This window comes from Lissotriton helveticus, chromosome 3_1 (assembly GCF_964261635.1).
Source record: "Lissotriton helveticus chromosome 3_1, aLisHel1.1, whole genome shotgun sequence".
Taxonomy (NCBI): domain Eukaryota; kingdom Metazoa; phylum Chordata; class Amphibia; order Caudata; family Salamandridae; genus Lissotriton; species Lissotriton helveticus.
The window spans coordinates 996,772,770-996,789,038 of NC_136061.1; the positions used below are offsets into that span (position 1 = coordinate 996,772,770).

Here is a 16,269-nt window from a genome sequence, read left to right on the forward strand (position 1 = left end):
TGTGTTGTATTTCTGTTTGTTTTTTTGTTTAAAAATACTTAAAGCAACTATTACTATTTAATGTGCCTGTAGTGGCTAAGAAGCCAGTTGATGAAGAGAAGATACCTGTTGCAATTCCCAAAAAAGTGGAAGCGCCACCAGCGAAAGGTATTTTGTGCTTTGTGTTACATGTTTCTCTTCTGCATGTTCTGTGTAATATTGTGGCCTTTTGTGATAGTCTTTTCAATTAAATATTGGTCTAATTAGTCTTCAATGATAAATGTAATGATTTGGGTACAATAATTCATAACAAAGCAGGATTTACTCAAAAGAAAAAATTCATTTGGTAAGATGCATAGTGATTTAACTTCAATCATGTGAAGAGAAAGGTCCATGGTATTACATTTACAGTAATCTGTGAGTGATGTGTTCCTGATAATGTCTATAAATGTTAAATATGTTATGTTGAAGTATATGGGTTTCTGTCCAATAGCACTCTATGTTTAAGTCTTGTCTGCCAGTCTTGCGTGTTCTTCCGTATTTGGCAATGGAGTTTAAGAGTCTTATTATTAATATCTTTAAAGTGCCAGTGGTCCGCAAGAAGCCTGTTCCTCAAGATAAAATATTGACAGCAGAAGAAAAAGTTTCAATTCTTGTTTCCAAAAAAACAGAAGTTCTTCCATCTAAAGGTATCCTGGTTTAAATGCATACCTGTTTGTGAAATTAGTTTTGTGCTCTTCTGTTGTGTTAATGGCCACGTGTGGTGTGTGAACTTCTTCAATGGCAATTTTATTTTATTTTTTATTTGTGTATGTCTTTAAAACATATGCTAGTTTTAATGAAAACTGTGGTTTTAAGATTTCATTTGTATTATTTTTAAAGTACCTGAACCCCAAAAGAAACTAATTTCAGAAGAAAAAGTACCAATTGCAGTGCCCAAAAAAGTAGAAACTCCGCCAGAAAAAGGTACCTTGGCTGCATAGGTTTAACAATCTTCTGTATTCTTGGTGGGTTTACTTCAATGTTGTAGTCTTAGCAGTTTGTTTTTGATGAGTTGCACCTTCAGTTACAGTTGTCTTTTACACTAACTTATGTGTTACACGTCACAGTAAATGTGTGTTTACAGTTCTTTATATTAATATCTTTAAAGTGCCTGGAGTGCCCAAGAAGTCTGTCATAAAGGAAAAAGTATCAGTATCTCTTCTTAAACATGAGACTCCTCCACCAGCTGCAGGTATAACTTTCCTAGAGAGAAAAACAGCAACCCTAATATGATCTTAAATCTGTTTGTTGTGTCTTTGTTTGCTGTGTTAATTTCTAATCCATTATTCATGTGTATTAATCCTCATGCTTTGCAGTGTAAGATCCATTGATTGAGGATAACTGCTAAATGCTGTTCGCTAAACACTTTAAAAGCAAATAAAAAACGCTGACATGCCTGAAGTGCATTTGCTAATATTTCTCATTGTTGTGGCTATTAGTGACTTGGTAAAAGAAAAAGGAAGATGTCCTATTAGAAAACAAAACAAAAATAAACTTTGTAGAACCATATTCTTCCATATCTTGTCAGTATCAAAGAGGAGAGCCAAATATATGAGGTGACTGTGAAACAGGATTTGGAACAACATTACTTAAAAATTAGATAGTTGCTTAGTCAGATTCCTTAAGAGAGGTAAATTAACATTCAGGGGCAGATTTACAATGTATTCATGCAGCTCAGTGTAGCAGTCACAAATGCTGCACTGTATGAAAAGGAGAGAGCAGGAGAGCGCCAAATTTACTGAAATTTGGCACTCTCCTTCTCTTTCCCTAGCACTGAAATCAGCTGCCTTGCACCACAGGGACACCTTTGCGCCATGGTCCTAGAGTGTCTCCATGAGACTAGCATAGGTTTTTTACTGGAAGGATACTCTCCCAGTACAAAATACCATGCTTAGACTAACTTTAGCCCTTTTCCCTCTTTGTATGTGTGCTGTAAAATGCAGCACACGTACAAAGTCAGAAAAGGAAGGAAAAATGCAAGCATTTCTCCTTTCTTGCGCCTACTTCAAACGGGGGCAGTTTTCGGATGCTAAAACCTGTCTTCTTTATTCAATAAATAGGATTTAGCATGAGAAACTTTGGTTGGTAACATGGACACGCCCATTCTCCAACCATGGAATGCCCCCTTGGGGCTAAGTAATGCACAGTAGCACTCTGGGCTGCTTTGAGTAACACTTTATTTCCAGCGCTAAACAAGTTTAGCGCTGGAAAGTAAATTGAAAAAAAAAGATTTTGCAACGACTTGCATCACTTTGATTTGTATCACTTTTGTAAATCAAACACGGCGTAAAATATTAGTAAATCTCCCCCTCATTGATTTAGTCAGCAGCAATTTTAAAGATGCAAAACTCCAAAGTTCATTGATTCATTCAATGAGATTCTGTAGTGCCACATTAGTCACAGCAGACAGCAAAGTCATGTAATACTGGAGGAAAGGTATACTTAGGAAGTTGGTGCATCTCAGCTGTCCATCCAGTAACTGAACAATTTTTCATTTGTGGCCTACTTAGCCCACATTGATGTCAAAGTCCTCGAACAAAGTCGAAATGTGAAGTAGCAAAAGGCAAAATGTGTAAATTTAACTAAATAAAAGTGGCAGTGAGTAGAATATATTGTATACTTTTAAAATTGTGAAGCAGGCATGGTATGAAGGTAATTCACTCGTTAGATGTATTCCTGACCTGTGAATGTAGACTACAAAAGCCCTTTAATTTTCCTTAGCAGTGACTAAATATTTTAATAAAAAGTTGGCAATGAAACCAAATGTATATCAATATACCAAAATTACATTAGATGATACTGAGTATTAATATACATCGATCATTAAACAAATACTTTATTGAATCACCTACTTTTCACATCATGCAGTCAAACCAATGTATTTAAAAGATGATCTTGCAATGTATCACTTGTACACCTGGCGCAGTGATCTGATGATGGCAAGATTAGGCCAAACACTTCATATTCATTTTATATGCAATAATTATGTTGCATATGTGTGATCCTATGTGTTTTTATTATGTTGGTTTGATTATGTCAGCTCATGTTTTAACATGAATATATGTTTTTAAAGTTCCTGCTATTCCCAGACAAGTTGAAGAAGTAAAAGCAATATCTCTGAAAAGAGAAAGAGGCACTTACAAAAAAGAGGATGACATTCAGATAGAAGAGGTTTATGACAGAAGTGAGAAGTATTATGAAGAACAAGTCTATGGAGTAAAAGTCATTGAGGAGCAAGTTTATGGAGAAAGACAGGAAAGGCAAGAGATTCATCAAGAGACATTTTATGAGGAAAGAGAGCAAATCTTCGAAGAAGAAGAAGTAGTAGAAGAAGAAGAAGAAGAAGAAGGAGAAGAAGAAGAAGAAGACGAAGAAGAAAAAGAAGAAGAAAAAGAAAAAGAGCAAATATATGAAGAAATTCATGAGGAAGAACATATGTATGCACCGGAGGAACAAGAGCAGATCTCAGAAGAAAACATTTATGAAGATGAAACAACCACTTACAAAGAAGAAGTCTATGCAGAAACACCTGAAATTGAAGAAGAGGAAGAATATGTTTATGAAGAAATAAAACAAATACAAGAGCAAAAGAAGATCATAGAAGACATTCAAGAAGAAACAGAACTCTATGAAGAAAAAGTGGAAATTGAGGAAGAGGTAGAACACATCTATGAAGAAGAAGAAGTAACTTATCAGGAGAACATTTATGAAGAGTTCCATGAGGAAGAAGTTGTTTCTGTTCAGTTTGAAGAATTTTATGACAAAAAAGGTACATGTTTGTCTCTCATGCATGTTGTAAATTTAACTCTGCTTTTGTGCTTAAATTTTGCTCCCGTTTATTTTAATACCCTCTTTGACATTATAAATGATTACTCAGCAGTGACCTGCCTTAATAATTTCCTTTTCTTAGCATTCACAAAATTGGAGGGCTATGTACTCTGGCATATTCTTTCAAGATTCTACTTGTTCACAATCTATTTAGTTACATGCACTCATGCATACAAATGCACTGTCACACCTACCTGTATTGCATATAGAGTTTGGGAAAAATCATTTAAAAACTTTTATTATCTTCAGAGAACCTCTGTTACACTCTCTTTCTAAATTACTGACTATCATTAATGCATTTACCATATCAGAGCCCTCTAGACAATTACAGCCAAATGACACTGGCTCTCATTTACTTTCAATTATCTACACAGTATAAGTTTATCATTCTCTCATCAACACCAAAATCACCTGGCAGTCTAAAATATCAAAATAACAATACCCACTACTTATTCACACTTACAACTTCTAGATGCCTTTGTTACTTGACTCGCATATATTTTCTGAACACCCTTTTAATCCAATATCTAGGCCCTCACTTGTTATCTTACCTAGTGCCTCAGTACTTATTTACTCATCTTGGGTCAGATGTATGAAACTTCCAGGTTGCATTTCCTAAATTGTGAATCCTAAATCTCTATTTAGAAAATGAAATGTACAAAAATAGAGATTTTCTAAAAGCAATTCCCACAGAGTAGGAATCACTATTAGGAATTTGCTAATTGTGAAATGCTAAACCATTGTTTTGTAGGGGCATAAAGGATTATAGGTAGGAATGGTTTTGCATTTCCAAATTAGCTTTTTACATATAGGAAATCACAAATTAGGAAATGCAAAACCGAGAATGCCTATGGGCCTAAGGCCCCTCTTGATGCCCCCCCCCCCCAAAAAAGGGGTGTATATGTAAAGCGCATAAATGCTTTCAATGAAGGGCTGCTTCATTGAAAGTGGTGAATTTAATTTTATCCCACTTATCCGTTCAGTCACTCCTTAGTGCTTCTTAGTTAGTAATTTAGTTTAGATACACCAATTACAGGCAGCCTGTATAAGATATCGTGCCTCAAATACACCAACATTTGGCAGACATATTACATTAGTGACTGAGATTTATTTCACCTGACATTAATACACATCTCCATTTATCAGAGAAATATGGCATCACTATGAAGGCAGTGACACCTATAGCAATACTCTCCTCCACACAGAAGATGACTCTTATATTACAGGGATAGTCCAAAAAATGCCATTGTACGTGTCAAGCTTAGTAGTGATCTATCTTTATTCTTTAACAGACTGACAATTAAAAATCTGAAGAGTTTCAATGTACATTTCTAGCAAATATCAGTTTGATTTGATCCAATTTGTGTTGACGCTAAACTGATTTTAATATCATTATTAATATTTTCAAAGAAGTTGAATAGTGATATCACCTGTCCCAGAAATGTCCTACCCTCAGTGAACTTTAAAATAGATGTCCACCCCATCGAGCGGCATATCAACATTTCATGAAATGCTATGAAATGTTTTTCTGTCATTATGCTTTATGATTTTTTACTTTTTGACTGTCTATTAGGTAAACATACCACCTGCATTTCCAGACACATTCTACAAATGCCTCCCTTATGTAGCAATGTTGAATGCGTGTCAATATCCCGAAAAGCCATACAAACCCCACCACACAGATGCATCAGAATAGTATGTTTCCAAACTTATGGGAATTTAATTCTCTGAAAGTTTTAAGCTATCATATATCTGCTGATGAGCATGTATTGCACATTTCTGTTCTGTTTCTGTCTGTTTTATGTGTGCGTATGACATTCTTAAACAAAAATAATATTTTTAAAGTGGCTGAAGAACCCAAAAAAGCTGTCCAAGAAGAAAAAGTTCAACTAAAGAAAGCAAAAGCTCCTCTTGTGAAAGGTACATAATTTGAATAATTCAATCTTGCGTGCTTCTTTTGCTTTTTACTACGTTTAAAAGAATTAGTACATCATCTTGTATTCAACTTGTGTATATTTTATGTTTTTGTGATCTGTTTTGTCCTGTATGTTCAATAACAAAAACACTACTGAATGTCTTAACTAATATCTTTTAAGTGGCAGAGAAGACGAAAAAAGAATTGATGGAAGAGAAAGTTGTTCTTAAAAAGATTCCTCCAGTGAAAGGTATTTCAACTTCATAAACTGTGTGTCTTAAGTTCCAATTTCATGTTGGCATTAACCACAGAATCATCTCCATCTTCAAGTCTTCACTCTTACTAGCATTTCATCGGAAAGAAAAAAGTTCATCATTAACCCCATTAAAGGAAGCACTCACAATATAACTTCTGTCTGTTGTCATCCTAAATGTAACTGTGTTCGTAACTGGTCTGTGACAGTGTGCAACAGGACATCAAGTTTACTAATTCTATTTTCTTCCTTGCATGAACATTTTGTGGTTTACTTTCTGTACTCTGTCTCAGTTTGGAGTACACAGTTTTTTCTTTTCATTGACAGCATGTATGGTAGAGTGTGGAAGGAGGCTACTTTTATTTGCCCTGTTTAACTCAAATTCAAATTCAAATTCATCTTTATTCGGTTTCCATAATTCGTAGAAAACCATAAAAGTACACGTAAAACATATTTACAATAAAACTTCTTTAAAAAGTTACATGATTGATGGAACCATGAATAATAGCAGCATTTAGTTAGAATTAAGGTTGGGACGGCGGTTAACACAAAATTTAAAAAAACAAGCAATAGATTTAGCAAATAATTTGTTATCAGGGCGACAGGTTCGGAGCCCCATTATTCATAGTATTGGAATTATCCAACGTGTGCGTGGGATTTTGTAGAACTTGCAGGACAAAAGTATATGGATTGTAGATTGTCGAGAGTTACAATCACACGGACAAGGTGGTAGAATCCTAGACCAATTGTTCTGCTGGGGAAACGAAGTCAACCGATAGAAGACGTCTAATCTGAAACAAGTTAACAAGAATCTTTCAAACTGGTTCAAATTATACATTAAGTAAGGTTGGATCGAAAAGGAAGTTTGAATGGATAACAAGTGTTGGATTGAGCTTTTCCCCATTTCTTGAGCCAGTCGGAGCTCACCTAAATGGAGAAGACACAATTTTTTTAACTCTTTTCTCGACAATTCAGAAATAGTTAGTGGGTGGGTGAAAAACCTGAGAAGGCTTAAATCCTCAAAGAACGACTTTACGTAAGCTAACCATTTTATCTTTTGCATATTATCGAGTGCCATGCATTCCTCGATAAGACTGCGGGTTAGCTCACATTGCCCTGTTTAACTAATAAAGAGCCTTCTCAGCATTAAATGGTTAAATATTTTTGAATAGCTGTTCACTCTCACATTGCATAATAGGTTTCCCCAGTGATATGAACAATAAATAAGGGACTATTTTCCATAAATGCATACTTAAGACAATGCCTTATATTCAAGGTGGGTTCATGACCAACAATACTCTTTTTTAATTTATTCTGCAAATGATTTAACCCACAAATCTTAAAATTGCATCAGAACCTTTTTCTAACTATGTTAGTTATGGTTCCAAAACTATAAACACTTCAGGTTCTTGAAAATAATTTGGAGTTTATTCGAGTTGCTCATTTGCCAACAACTCTAACAGACTAGTGCAAACAAATAATGCATGAGTCTTAACCAACAAGACCAGTGCTGCTTCAGATTTTATTTTCTCACAGAAAATTCATTAGTGGCTGAATCTCTTGGAGTGGATGAGATAATACTTTAACAACAAAAAATATAACATGGCCAGATCCTCCTACCACATAACCCATCTATCACATATTATACCACAATTAATCTCATGGAACAACCCTTATAGTCTTGATAACAGTTTCACTTAAACTGTTGTGAAAATCATTGTTGCAAATCGAACATTGCCCAAAAATGGCAAAGCATTTGCCCATTCCGTGTTATATGTGCCAACAGGGAGATGGGTAGAGGAGGTAAGGCAAAACGTTAAGAATAGATGAGTTCTTTACCCCAGTTTGTCTGTTTCAGGCAACATCCATCTAGAAAAGCCCTGGAAGTGCTATATGTGCCGACATGGAGCCGGGTAGAGGAGCTAAGGCAAAATGTTAAGAATGAATGAGTTCTTTACCCCAGTTTTCGTGTTTCAGACAACATCCCCCTAGAAAAGCCCTGGAAGTGATGACAATTTTAGAAACTTCAATTCAATTAGAGGTGAATGTTATATGTACAACTCTGTTTTAATAATTCTTTTGTTTTATGATCAAAGGAAGCATTCATTGTAGAAGTCCGTATGGTTTTTTGTGTTATATGTCATTGTTATATTTGTGTCTTGTCAAGTTATGATGTTTTCTAACACAAACAATATATTTAAAGTACCTGAGATTCCAAAGAAACCGGCACCACAAGAGGATGTTTTACCTTCCATTCCTAAAAAAGAGGAGGTTCCACGTGTCACAGGTACAGTAATTCTCTTTCAACAAAACCTCTTAATTTTCTTAAAGTATATATATGTGTAATAACTCATGCAAGTCTGTCAGCCCAACAGCTCAATGTGTCTTGCATTTGCCTTATCTGTCATTTTTGACTTCTTATTTCTTCAATGCAGTGGTTCCCAAATTATGTTAGATACTTATGCGCTTTCTTTTCAAGATGTTATCAGCAAAGTTAGTCTATAAAATTTCAATGACCGGAGGCATACTACATAACAGGTATTTTGGGAATCTTTGGGTGGCTGAAATTCTGTAACGTGAATACAATCAGTTACAATTACAGGTTTTTCTTTTTAGGGGAGAATAAATAACAACAATTGTAATATTAGGAAAGATACTTATAGTGCATAATTTAACAATACTCACTGTAAATATGTCTGTCCTTATTTGTGAATAATATCAGCATTTTGCTAAAAAGAACTGCAATTTCTTTAAAGTTCCCAAGGTAGTTAAGAAAGTCGCCCCTGAAGAAAAAGTGACTGTACCAGTACCTAAAATTGAAGATCTTCCGCCAGTTAAAGGTACATGGAAATAAAGCATTAGAAATATGATTTACACTTTCATTACTAATATCTTTTCGTAGATACTAACATATTCCTTCCATCAGTGGTTTTAATTGTTTATTATACTTTGTTTTCCTAGTTTGGTAGAATGAGAAACTTTTCTGTTTCATTCATAGAATAACATTGATGCTACAATATACATATATGTATTCAGAATTTCTTTGTGAGACTTTGATATTTGATTAGCTTAAAAACGCTAGTTTTAGTCATGGTATTACTGTTTGCTAAAAGTAGCTGTGAAAAGCAAATATTGAGGGAAGATCGCCGCTGGTAATGAGGACAGTGGAGTCTGAAGATGATGGTGTTTGCAAATTACACAAACTAGCATATATGATGAAAAGAATAGAAATAGATAGCCAGGTGTTTGTGTGTGTGTGTGTGTGTGTGTGTGTGTGTGTGTACATACGTACGTACATATGGGTATTTCTTTGAGCACATGTGCACGCACATGCAGGGAAGAAACATTTTCAGAAAGGTGTTTTTCAGGAAAAGGTTGAAATTTAGAGGACATATTCTTTGGTGTGATAAGTAAATGTGCTATTTATGGTGCCTGAATTGTTACATGACAATATTGTAATAGTACTAAAATGGTGAAATACACTATATTTGATTGATGTACCGTACTTTGAGGCAGATATAATAAGCATTTTAATAGTCACATACACTCTGATTCATTTTTTTGTGGCCGTTAAAATTATTTTTTCAATGTACTAAGGTCATTTTAGGAGTTGGTAACGTTTTACTGACTCCTAAAATGGTTTTGCAAATGGGTAAGGGAGTCCCTTCCAAATTGTGAATTGGTATGTTGCGTAGCGGTTCTTTTAAACTGAAATCCAGTCGCAAAAATCTAATAAGTTATTGACTTCTGAGTAGGTTTGGTAAAATTTCACAAAAGGAAGAAGTCTCTATGTGACCACTTCTTCTTTATAAATGACCCAAAAATGTCTGTTCAGTGGTCCTGCTAACTCTCAAACACACTTTTTTACTAAAATAAACTTTTTGCTTTGAATTGAGCCCTGTTCTGTTTCAAGAAACCGGGCTGCATTTAAAAAATGTTTATCAATCACAGACATGGTGGTCTGCTCACTACAGAAGGCCACCATCCCTGTGATGACATCCAATCGGATTATGTCAGTCGTGACCTACCTCATTAATATTCATGATATCTGTTGGATTGTGACCCATTCTAATTTCACAAACCAACCTATTGGTACATATGTTGGTTCATAAATTCAATACTGTTTGCAAAAATACTGGTCGCAATTTGCCACCAGTATTTTGCGACCATTTATTAGCACATCTGGCCCTTAATGTTTATATATTTTGAGTGCTCACTATACCATAACTCTTGTATAAGTGTTAAATCATTAATGATTATAAACAAGTTTAAGTTTAGAAAGAACATTAAGGATCTGTCTAAATGGCTATTATGTTTTGTCTGATGTGTTAATATGTATGTTTTTGTATGATGTTAAAATATACTCCAGAAGAATTATAAAAGTAAGAATCTCATTCTTAATCTATATGTGTACATGCACATGAATAGATTCTGTCTAAATACTAAATATGTAATTATATATACTATTTTCAAAGTTTCGGAAGTGCACAAGAGAGCTATACCTGAAGAAGTTTCACTGCCTCTAAAGGTGGAGATTCCACCGCTAAAAGGTAAATTTTAGAGTTGCTCACAATTCTGAAACCTCTGTACCTTAATTATGCATCATAATTTATGGGCTAATGAATTACATACTTTTCCTCCCATTACCTAATACTGTTTGTTGATAATGCTTCATTAGAATCTGCAAGACTAATGTTACTGCTAAATCCATTGCTAAAAGCAGCTACTTGACATACATTTACAATACTCAATCATACCTTACTTTGTGCTTCTGTTCGAGTTAGTGGGTGCATTTCTTTTATAATTAACCCAAATCAACCTTTCTCTCCCAACAACACTGAGAGCAACATCATGATTTATTTATCTTAAGTATTAGGAACTTCGCATTTTAAGAAAAAAATATCAAACTCACTATCTCCAATCTGCAGCCCTCTCCAACTCTGATAGCTAAATACTTTAAATGGTGCCTTGTTAAAGTATGTGCTTCTCAGTTACAATTACTGCTGTTGGTGTTCTCTGACTACCCAAACATTATATGTTTTAATTGTACATTCAAAAATTGGTCAAACTACCTACGACTAATAACAAAAAAGAAATCTGGTACACTGAAGCTCTAAAAACTGAAAAACAAAAGTGTAGAAAACTAGAAAAACAATGGAGGAAGAACCACTCTAGTGAAAGCAAAGAGCTCTATCAACAAGCTGCCTCCTCTTATTACAATAATATAAAAAAGGCAAGGAAAATCAGCTTACAGTCCCAAATAGATGAAGCAGACAATTGTACCAGAGAACTGTATAAGATTCTAAGAAGCTTCACAAATCCTACAGCCTGCGAAAGCCCTGATACTTTTTCACAGGATCTGTGTAACAAAATATCATTATACTTCGAGGACAAAATTGATACTATCTATAATAAAATACTGGCCAAACACCCCAACAATACAGAGACGGTTGACGTTCTCTGCTTACAAACCAATTCTGAAACTTTCACTGACATTCCTGAAATTTCTAAGGATGAGATAAAATCTTTACTAAACACCACTAAAACAGGGTCCCCCCTTGATCTCCTCCCCCCGAGAGTGATGAACATGCTCTGTACTGACCTCTGCCCCTCTATCCAAAAAGTCTTGAACCTCTCTTTTACAGAAGGTAAACTCCCCCAGCAATGGAAAGAGGCAGTGGTGAATCCTATTCGGAAAAATGCCACCTCCCCATGGACAGAGCTCTCTAACCTTCGTCCCATCTCTCTGCTGCCGCTCCTGAGTAAACTGGCCGAGAAGCATGTTAACATCCACTTGTCCAGGTTCATAGAGGCGACAGGGGGCCTGGACCATTCTCAATCTGGGTTCAGGCCCAACTACAGCACCGAATCAGCTCTCCTCTCCGTGACCGATAACATCAAGATGTCACAGGATAGAGGAGGCTCAATGATTCTGGTGCTGTTAGACCTGTCGGCCGCATTTGATACTGTGTCCCACAAGATCCTCATGAGCCGTTTACAGGGAGTGGGCATAGGAGGTCAAGCCTTCTCCTGGTTGGAGAGTTTTTTGTCCGGTCGCTCACAATCCGTCAGCCTGGGACCATACCGCTCCTCTTCCAGGATGCTCACGAAGGGGGTGCCACAGGGCTCATGCCTAAGCCTCACATTGTTTAATGTGTACGTGGCCCCCCTTGCTGAGATTGTGAGAAAATACGGATTCACCCCGGTGTCCTACGCTGACGACACCCAACTTCTTTACCCTTTCCATTCCTTCAACTCCAATGTTAGGGACAACTTCGCGGAAGGCATGAGGGCCATCTCCAACTGGATGGCTGTAAATCGCCTCCAATGTAACGTTGGAAAAACGGAACTAATGCTCTTTGGTAAAGCGTCCTTACTATGGTCCCCCGACTGGTGGCCCTTAGACCTGGGACCAGTACCCACCCCTAAACTAACAGTAAAAAATCTGGGGGTGAAGTTGGATCAAAATCTTACCTTGAAGGAACATGTGAACGCAGTTGCTGGGGCATGCTTTCACACCATTGGTCTGTTAAGAAGAGTCTTCCCTTACCTTTCGGACAACTATAGAAAGACCCTAGTGCAGACTATGGTGATAAGCAAAATCGACTACTGCAACGGACTCCTCATACAAGCCAACGAGAGCGCTATTAATCGCCTCCAGGTAGTCCAAAATACAGCAGCAAGAATGGTCTTGAATGCCCCCCCCAGAACCCCTTCCAAACCCCTGTTGCGAGAACTGCATTGGTTGCCAATACGACAACGCACCAAGTTTAAGATCTGTTGTATTGTTCACAAATGCCTGTTCGGGAAAGGCCCTAACTATCTGTGCCAAAAGCTACCCTTCTATAAACCTGACAGAGCCTTACGGTCAAGCAACCAACTGCTACTTAAAACCCCACTTGTCAAAAAAACCAGACAAGGTGGCAGAGCCTTTTCCCTGGTAGGGCCCAAGCTCTGGAATAACCTTCCTATTGGCCTAAGACAAACCCTTAACCATTCCTCTTTCAGGAAGAATCTAAAAACCGTCCTATTCCAGGAAGAATAAACATTCTATACATCAGTCTATAACATCAATTTCTGGGTTACTGTAGCTATTCCATCTTGTGAGCAAAAGCGCGGAGATACCTCGTAAGGGGTCGATTCTTGCGCTATATAAGAATATAAAATAAAATAAATAAATTCTATAAATGTTTGACGTCCTACTGATCTCTTCAGATAGAACAAACAAATGTTTCAGGAGGTGTAATTGTGTTGGTTTAACCATTTCCTTAAATATTTCCTACATTGTTATTTTCCTTGATCTAATATCTTTACATATTTGCCTCTACTACTCTATCAGATACTCAAATAGTCAACTTCTTAGATTACACAATAAATTACTTCTCTAAATTTTTACAGACAGCATCTTATCCTTACCTCATACTTTGCTGACCAGCCAAGCATTCTAGTTTTATCACCAATCATTATCTTTCTTTTGATTTTACTTTTCAAATGTTCAATATATATTGATTTCGCTTCATAGTTTAGGAAGAATATTTTGAACAAATTCATTTGTGTACCATGTCACCTCTTTAGCAATCTCCTCTCACTCTCTTCTAACCTAATCCTCTATTTTAACATATTTTCTTCACCACATCATCTAATGCCAATGCCTCAAACATACACCAATTTTTCTGTATCCTTTACTCTAATGTCCTCTCAATGCTATCTATTACTATGATCAATTCATACATGGTGGTACAGTATATTTCCTTTTAATCCCAATCTGTCCTATTTCAATCCTCCTACCATGTTCTATACAAAACATCCTACTTCCTGTATCTTCATTGCACTTTAAGTTAGGTCTCGCACATTACTTTTTGTTTAATTATATTTAAAAGTTGTATACATTTCTAATTTAACCAGAGCCATTTTAGCATTGTACAGTTTGAAACTGCAGATAAACTACATATTGTTTGTACCCTGATCAGGATAAAAAAAATACATAATGAAATACAGGTGTTAAATACAACAGATTAAGCAAAAGAGGGAAATATGGCAATTCTCCAAATACATTGAACGGCAAGATTCTCTACATCTTTGCCATTTCCATAATTTCTGTCCACTCTCCTTACCTGCCATCTGCTTTTCACAGTCTGCCATTCAATTCAATATTTATTATACCATGTTATATCAGGCAGTGCAATGCTTCTCTCTCACATACACACAAAAACATACATCAGTACAGTACATTAAATTAAATACACGGTCAGCCTTGAACATATATACTTACAAAAACTTAAATTTTAGTGTGAAGTAGCATCAAATGATTCTCCACGAAGTTGGAACTTCAACAACAATGTTTATATCTGATAACTTAAATGTACTGCAAATAGAGGACCTTGAATTATCACTCAAACACTTTGCAAAAGTTTCCTCATTACTACAATCAAGTATCATACTCATGCATCATCCATGTTCTGTTTGTATAACACAATGAGAACATGCAACTAGAATGTCTTCTTCATTCTAACTGCACTTTCTTCTTCAGAACCAAAAAGTAATTTATTTCATTACACAAAAGTTCCACCCTACATGCGGTGCTTTTCCTATTCTTTGGAAATTAATCAATATGTGGACTACATAGGCCTGCTGTGAAGCTAGATCAACATTTAAAATGAAGTGTATGCATGGTAGTTTCCTCCTTAGTTCATAAAGATCTAATTAAGATAAGGCTACAAAAGTAGTACTAAAACATTTACCCACCCCAGTGTTGATGTCAGAAAAGATGATCTATGTGCCACTGTTGCTGACATTCGTTTTAAATGTAAGTCACATTTTTTCAGAATGTCTGCTGACTTTGTTCTGCATTTGTTTTTAGGGCATATTTACAGTTATTTTATCTTTTAGTTCAAAATATAACTATATATCAGTGTAGAGAGAACAAAGATTATCATTAACATCATTATTGCCTGAAAGTGAAATAGTAACTTTCCATATTGACTGTTGTAGCATACAGTATAATACATCTAAAGATGGTTCTGGTGACCACAAACTATTGATAAAGATAATGTTTGCAGCCTGGAAGTTAATTACTCCCATAGTTTCCTGAGTCTCCAGTGTTGGTAATTTGCTTGTTTCCATTAACATACACGTGACCGTTGGATATGGCAACTGTATATGATTAGGAGCCACATCAGTCAGTGATCAGGACTTATTCCCAAAAAAATTAACAGAGCTAAACTCAGGGAAACAGAGAACATTTGAAAGAAATTTTCAATCAAAGTAGCAATATACTATAGGGTAGTAAATATGTTGAATGTTAACATTATATTATTCAAAATGTGTATTATTTTCAAATATATATACATAAAGCTATATATATATATATATATATATATATATATATATATATATATATATATATGTATGTATGTATATCTATATATATCCATAACTATAGATAGATAGATAGGTCGATAGATAGATAGATAGATAGACAGATAGATAGATAGATTGATAGATAGATTAATAGATAGATAGATATAAATGCACAGCCATGATACAAATACACAGGTGTACTTGTGAGAATTTCAGTTAAAGGCTATCACATATACAGTTCTCAAGTATGTAAATAAAGTACCACATAGTTACCCACTAGTAGAACAACTTTGATAATATAGTGACCATGATATCACTGCAGTGATGGAAATATTTGTCCATCTCATGTAAAACAAATACAAATCTGATCTACGTTCCTACTAACTGATTGTTTTTTTTATTAGTCTGGTCATTCTAATTTGTGCATTTACACACACCTGAAGGAAAAAAGAAATATAGCACTTAAACGATTGCTCATGAGAGGAATCATATTGAGCATTTGGTTTCAGTGAGCTCCTTGAAAATGAATATATGTTACATTTTCAGTGATCTATAAAAAACTGAACACTCCCTATTCAGAAACCACACAAACATCAAACAGGAAGCTTACTTTCATGAATCTGCATATGTTGGTGATGTGCGCACAATGTAAACTGCATAGTTTAAAATTAAGATTTTCGAATAAGCGTATTCTATTAAAAATCATTTTAAAAGGTATGCAATTACAACATAGCCTTTGGAATGTTCTGATTTATTTCACTAAATGTTACATTGGCTTGTAACAGAAGGCCACAAAACAATAAACTCTTTGGAGAATTGTGGTAAATATCTGAAAACATATATGAAAATAGGAACCTATTTAAACATATTGTCAATTTCTGTGAATTTCCTA

General features: G+C 35.4%; 1 protein-coding gene across 1 annotated transcript in view; it reads left to right on the top strand.

Moving 5' to 3' along the window:
- The window catches only part of TTN (titin), a 379,890-nt gene that overhangs the window by 190,392 nt on the left and 173,229 nt on the right, over positions 1 to 16,269 (top strand). Inside the window, exons 101-110 of the mRNA XM_078681496.1 lie at positions 73 to 147; positions 564 to 668; positions 862 to 945; positions 1,130 to 1,213; positions 3,095 to 3,790; positions 5,695 to 5,769; positions 5,946 to 6,014; positions 8,221 to 8,304; positions 8,774 to 8,857; positions 10,493 to 10,567. Of these exons, the coding sequence (XP_078537622.1) occupies positions 73 to 147; positions 564 to 668; positions 862 to 945; positions 1,130 to 1,213; positions 3,095 to 3,790; positions 5,695 to 5,769; positions 5,946 to 6,014; positions 8,221 to 8,304; positions 8,774 to 8,857; positions 10,493 to 10,567 (1,431 nt within the window). The remainder of the gene's footprint in view (positions 1 to 72; positions 148 to 563; positions 669 to 861; positions 946 to 1,129; positions 1,214 to 3,094; positions 3,791 to 5,694; positions 5,770 to 5,945; positions 6,015 to 8,220; positions 8,305 to 8,773; positions 8,858 to 10,492; positions 10,568 to 16,269) is intronic.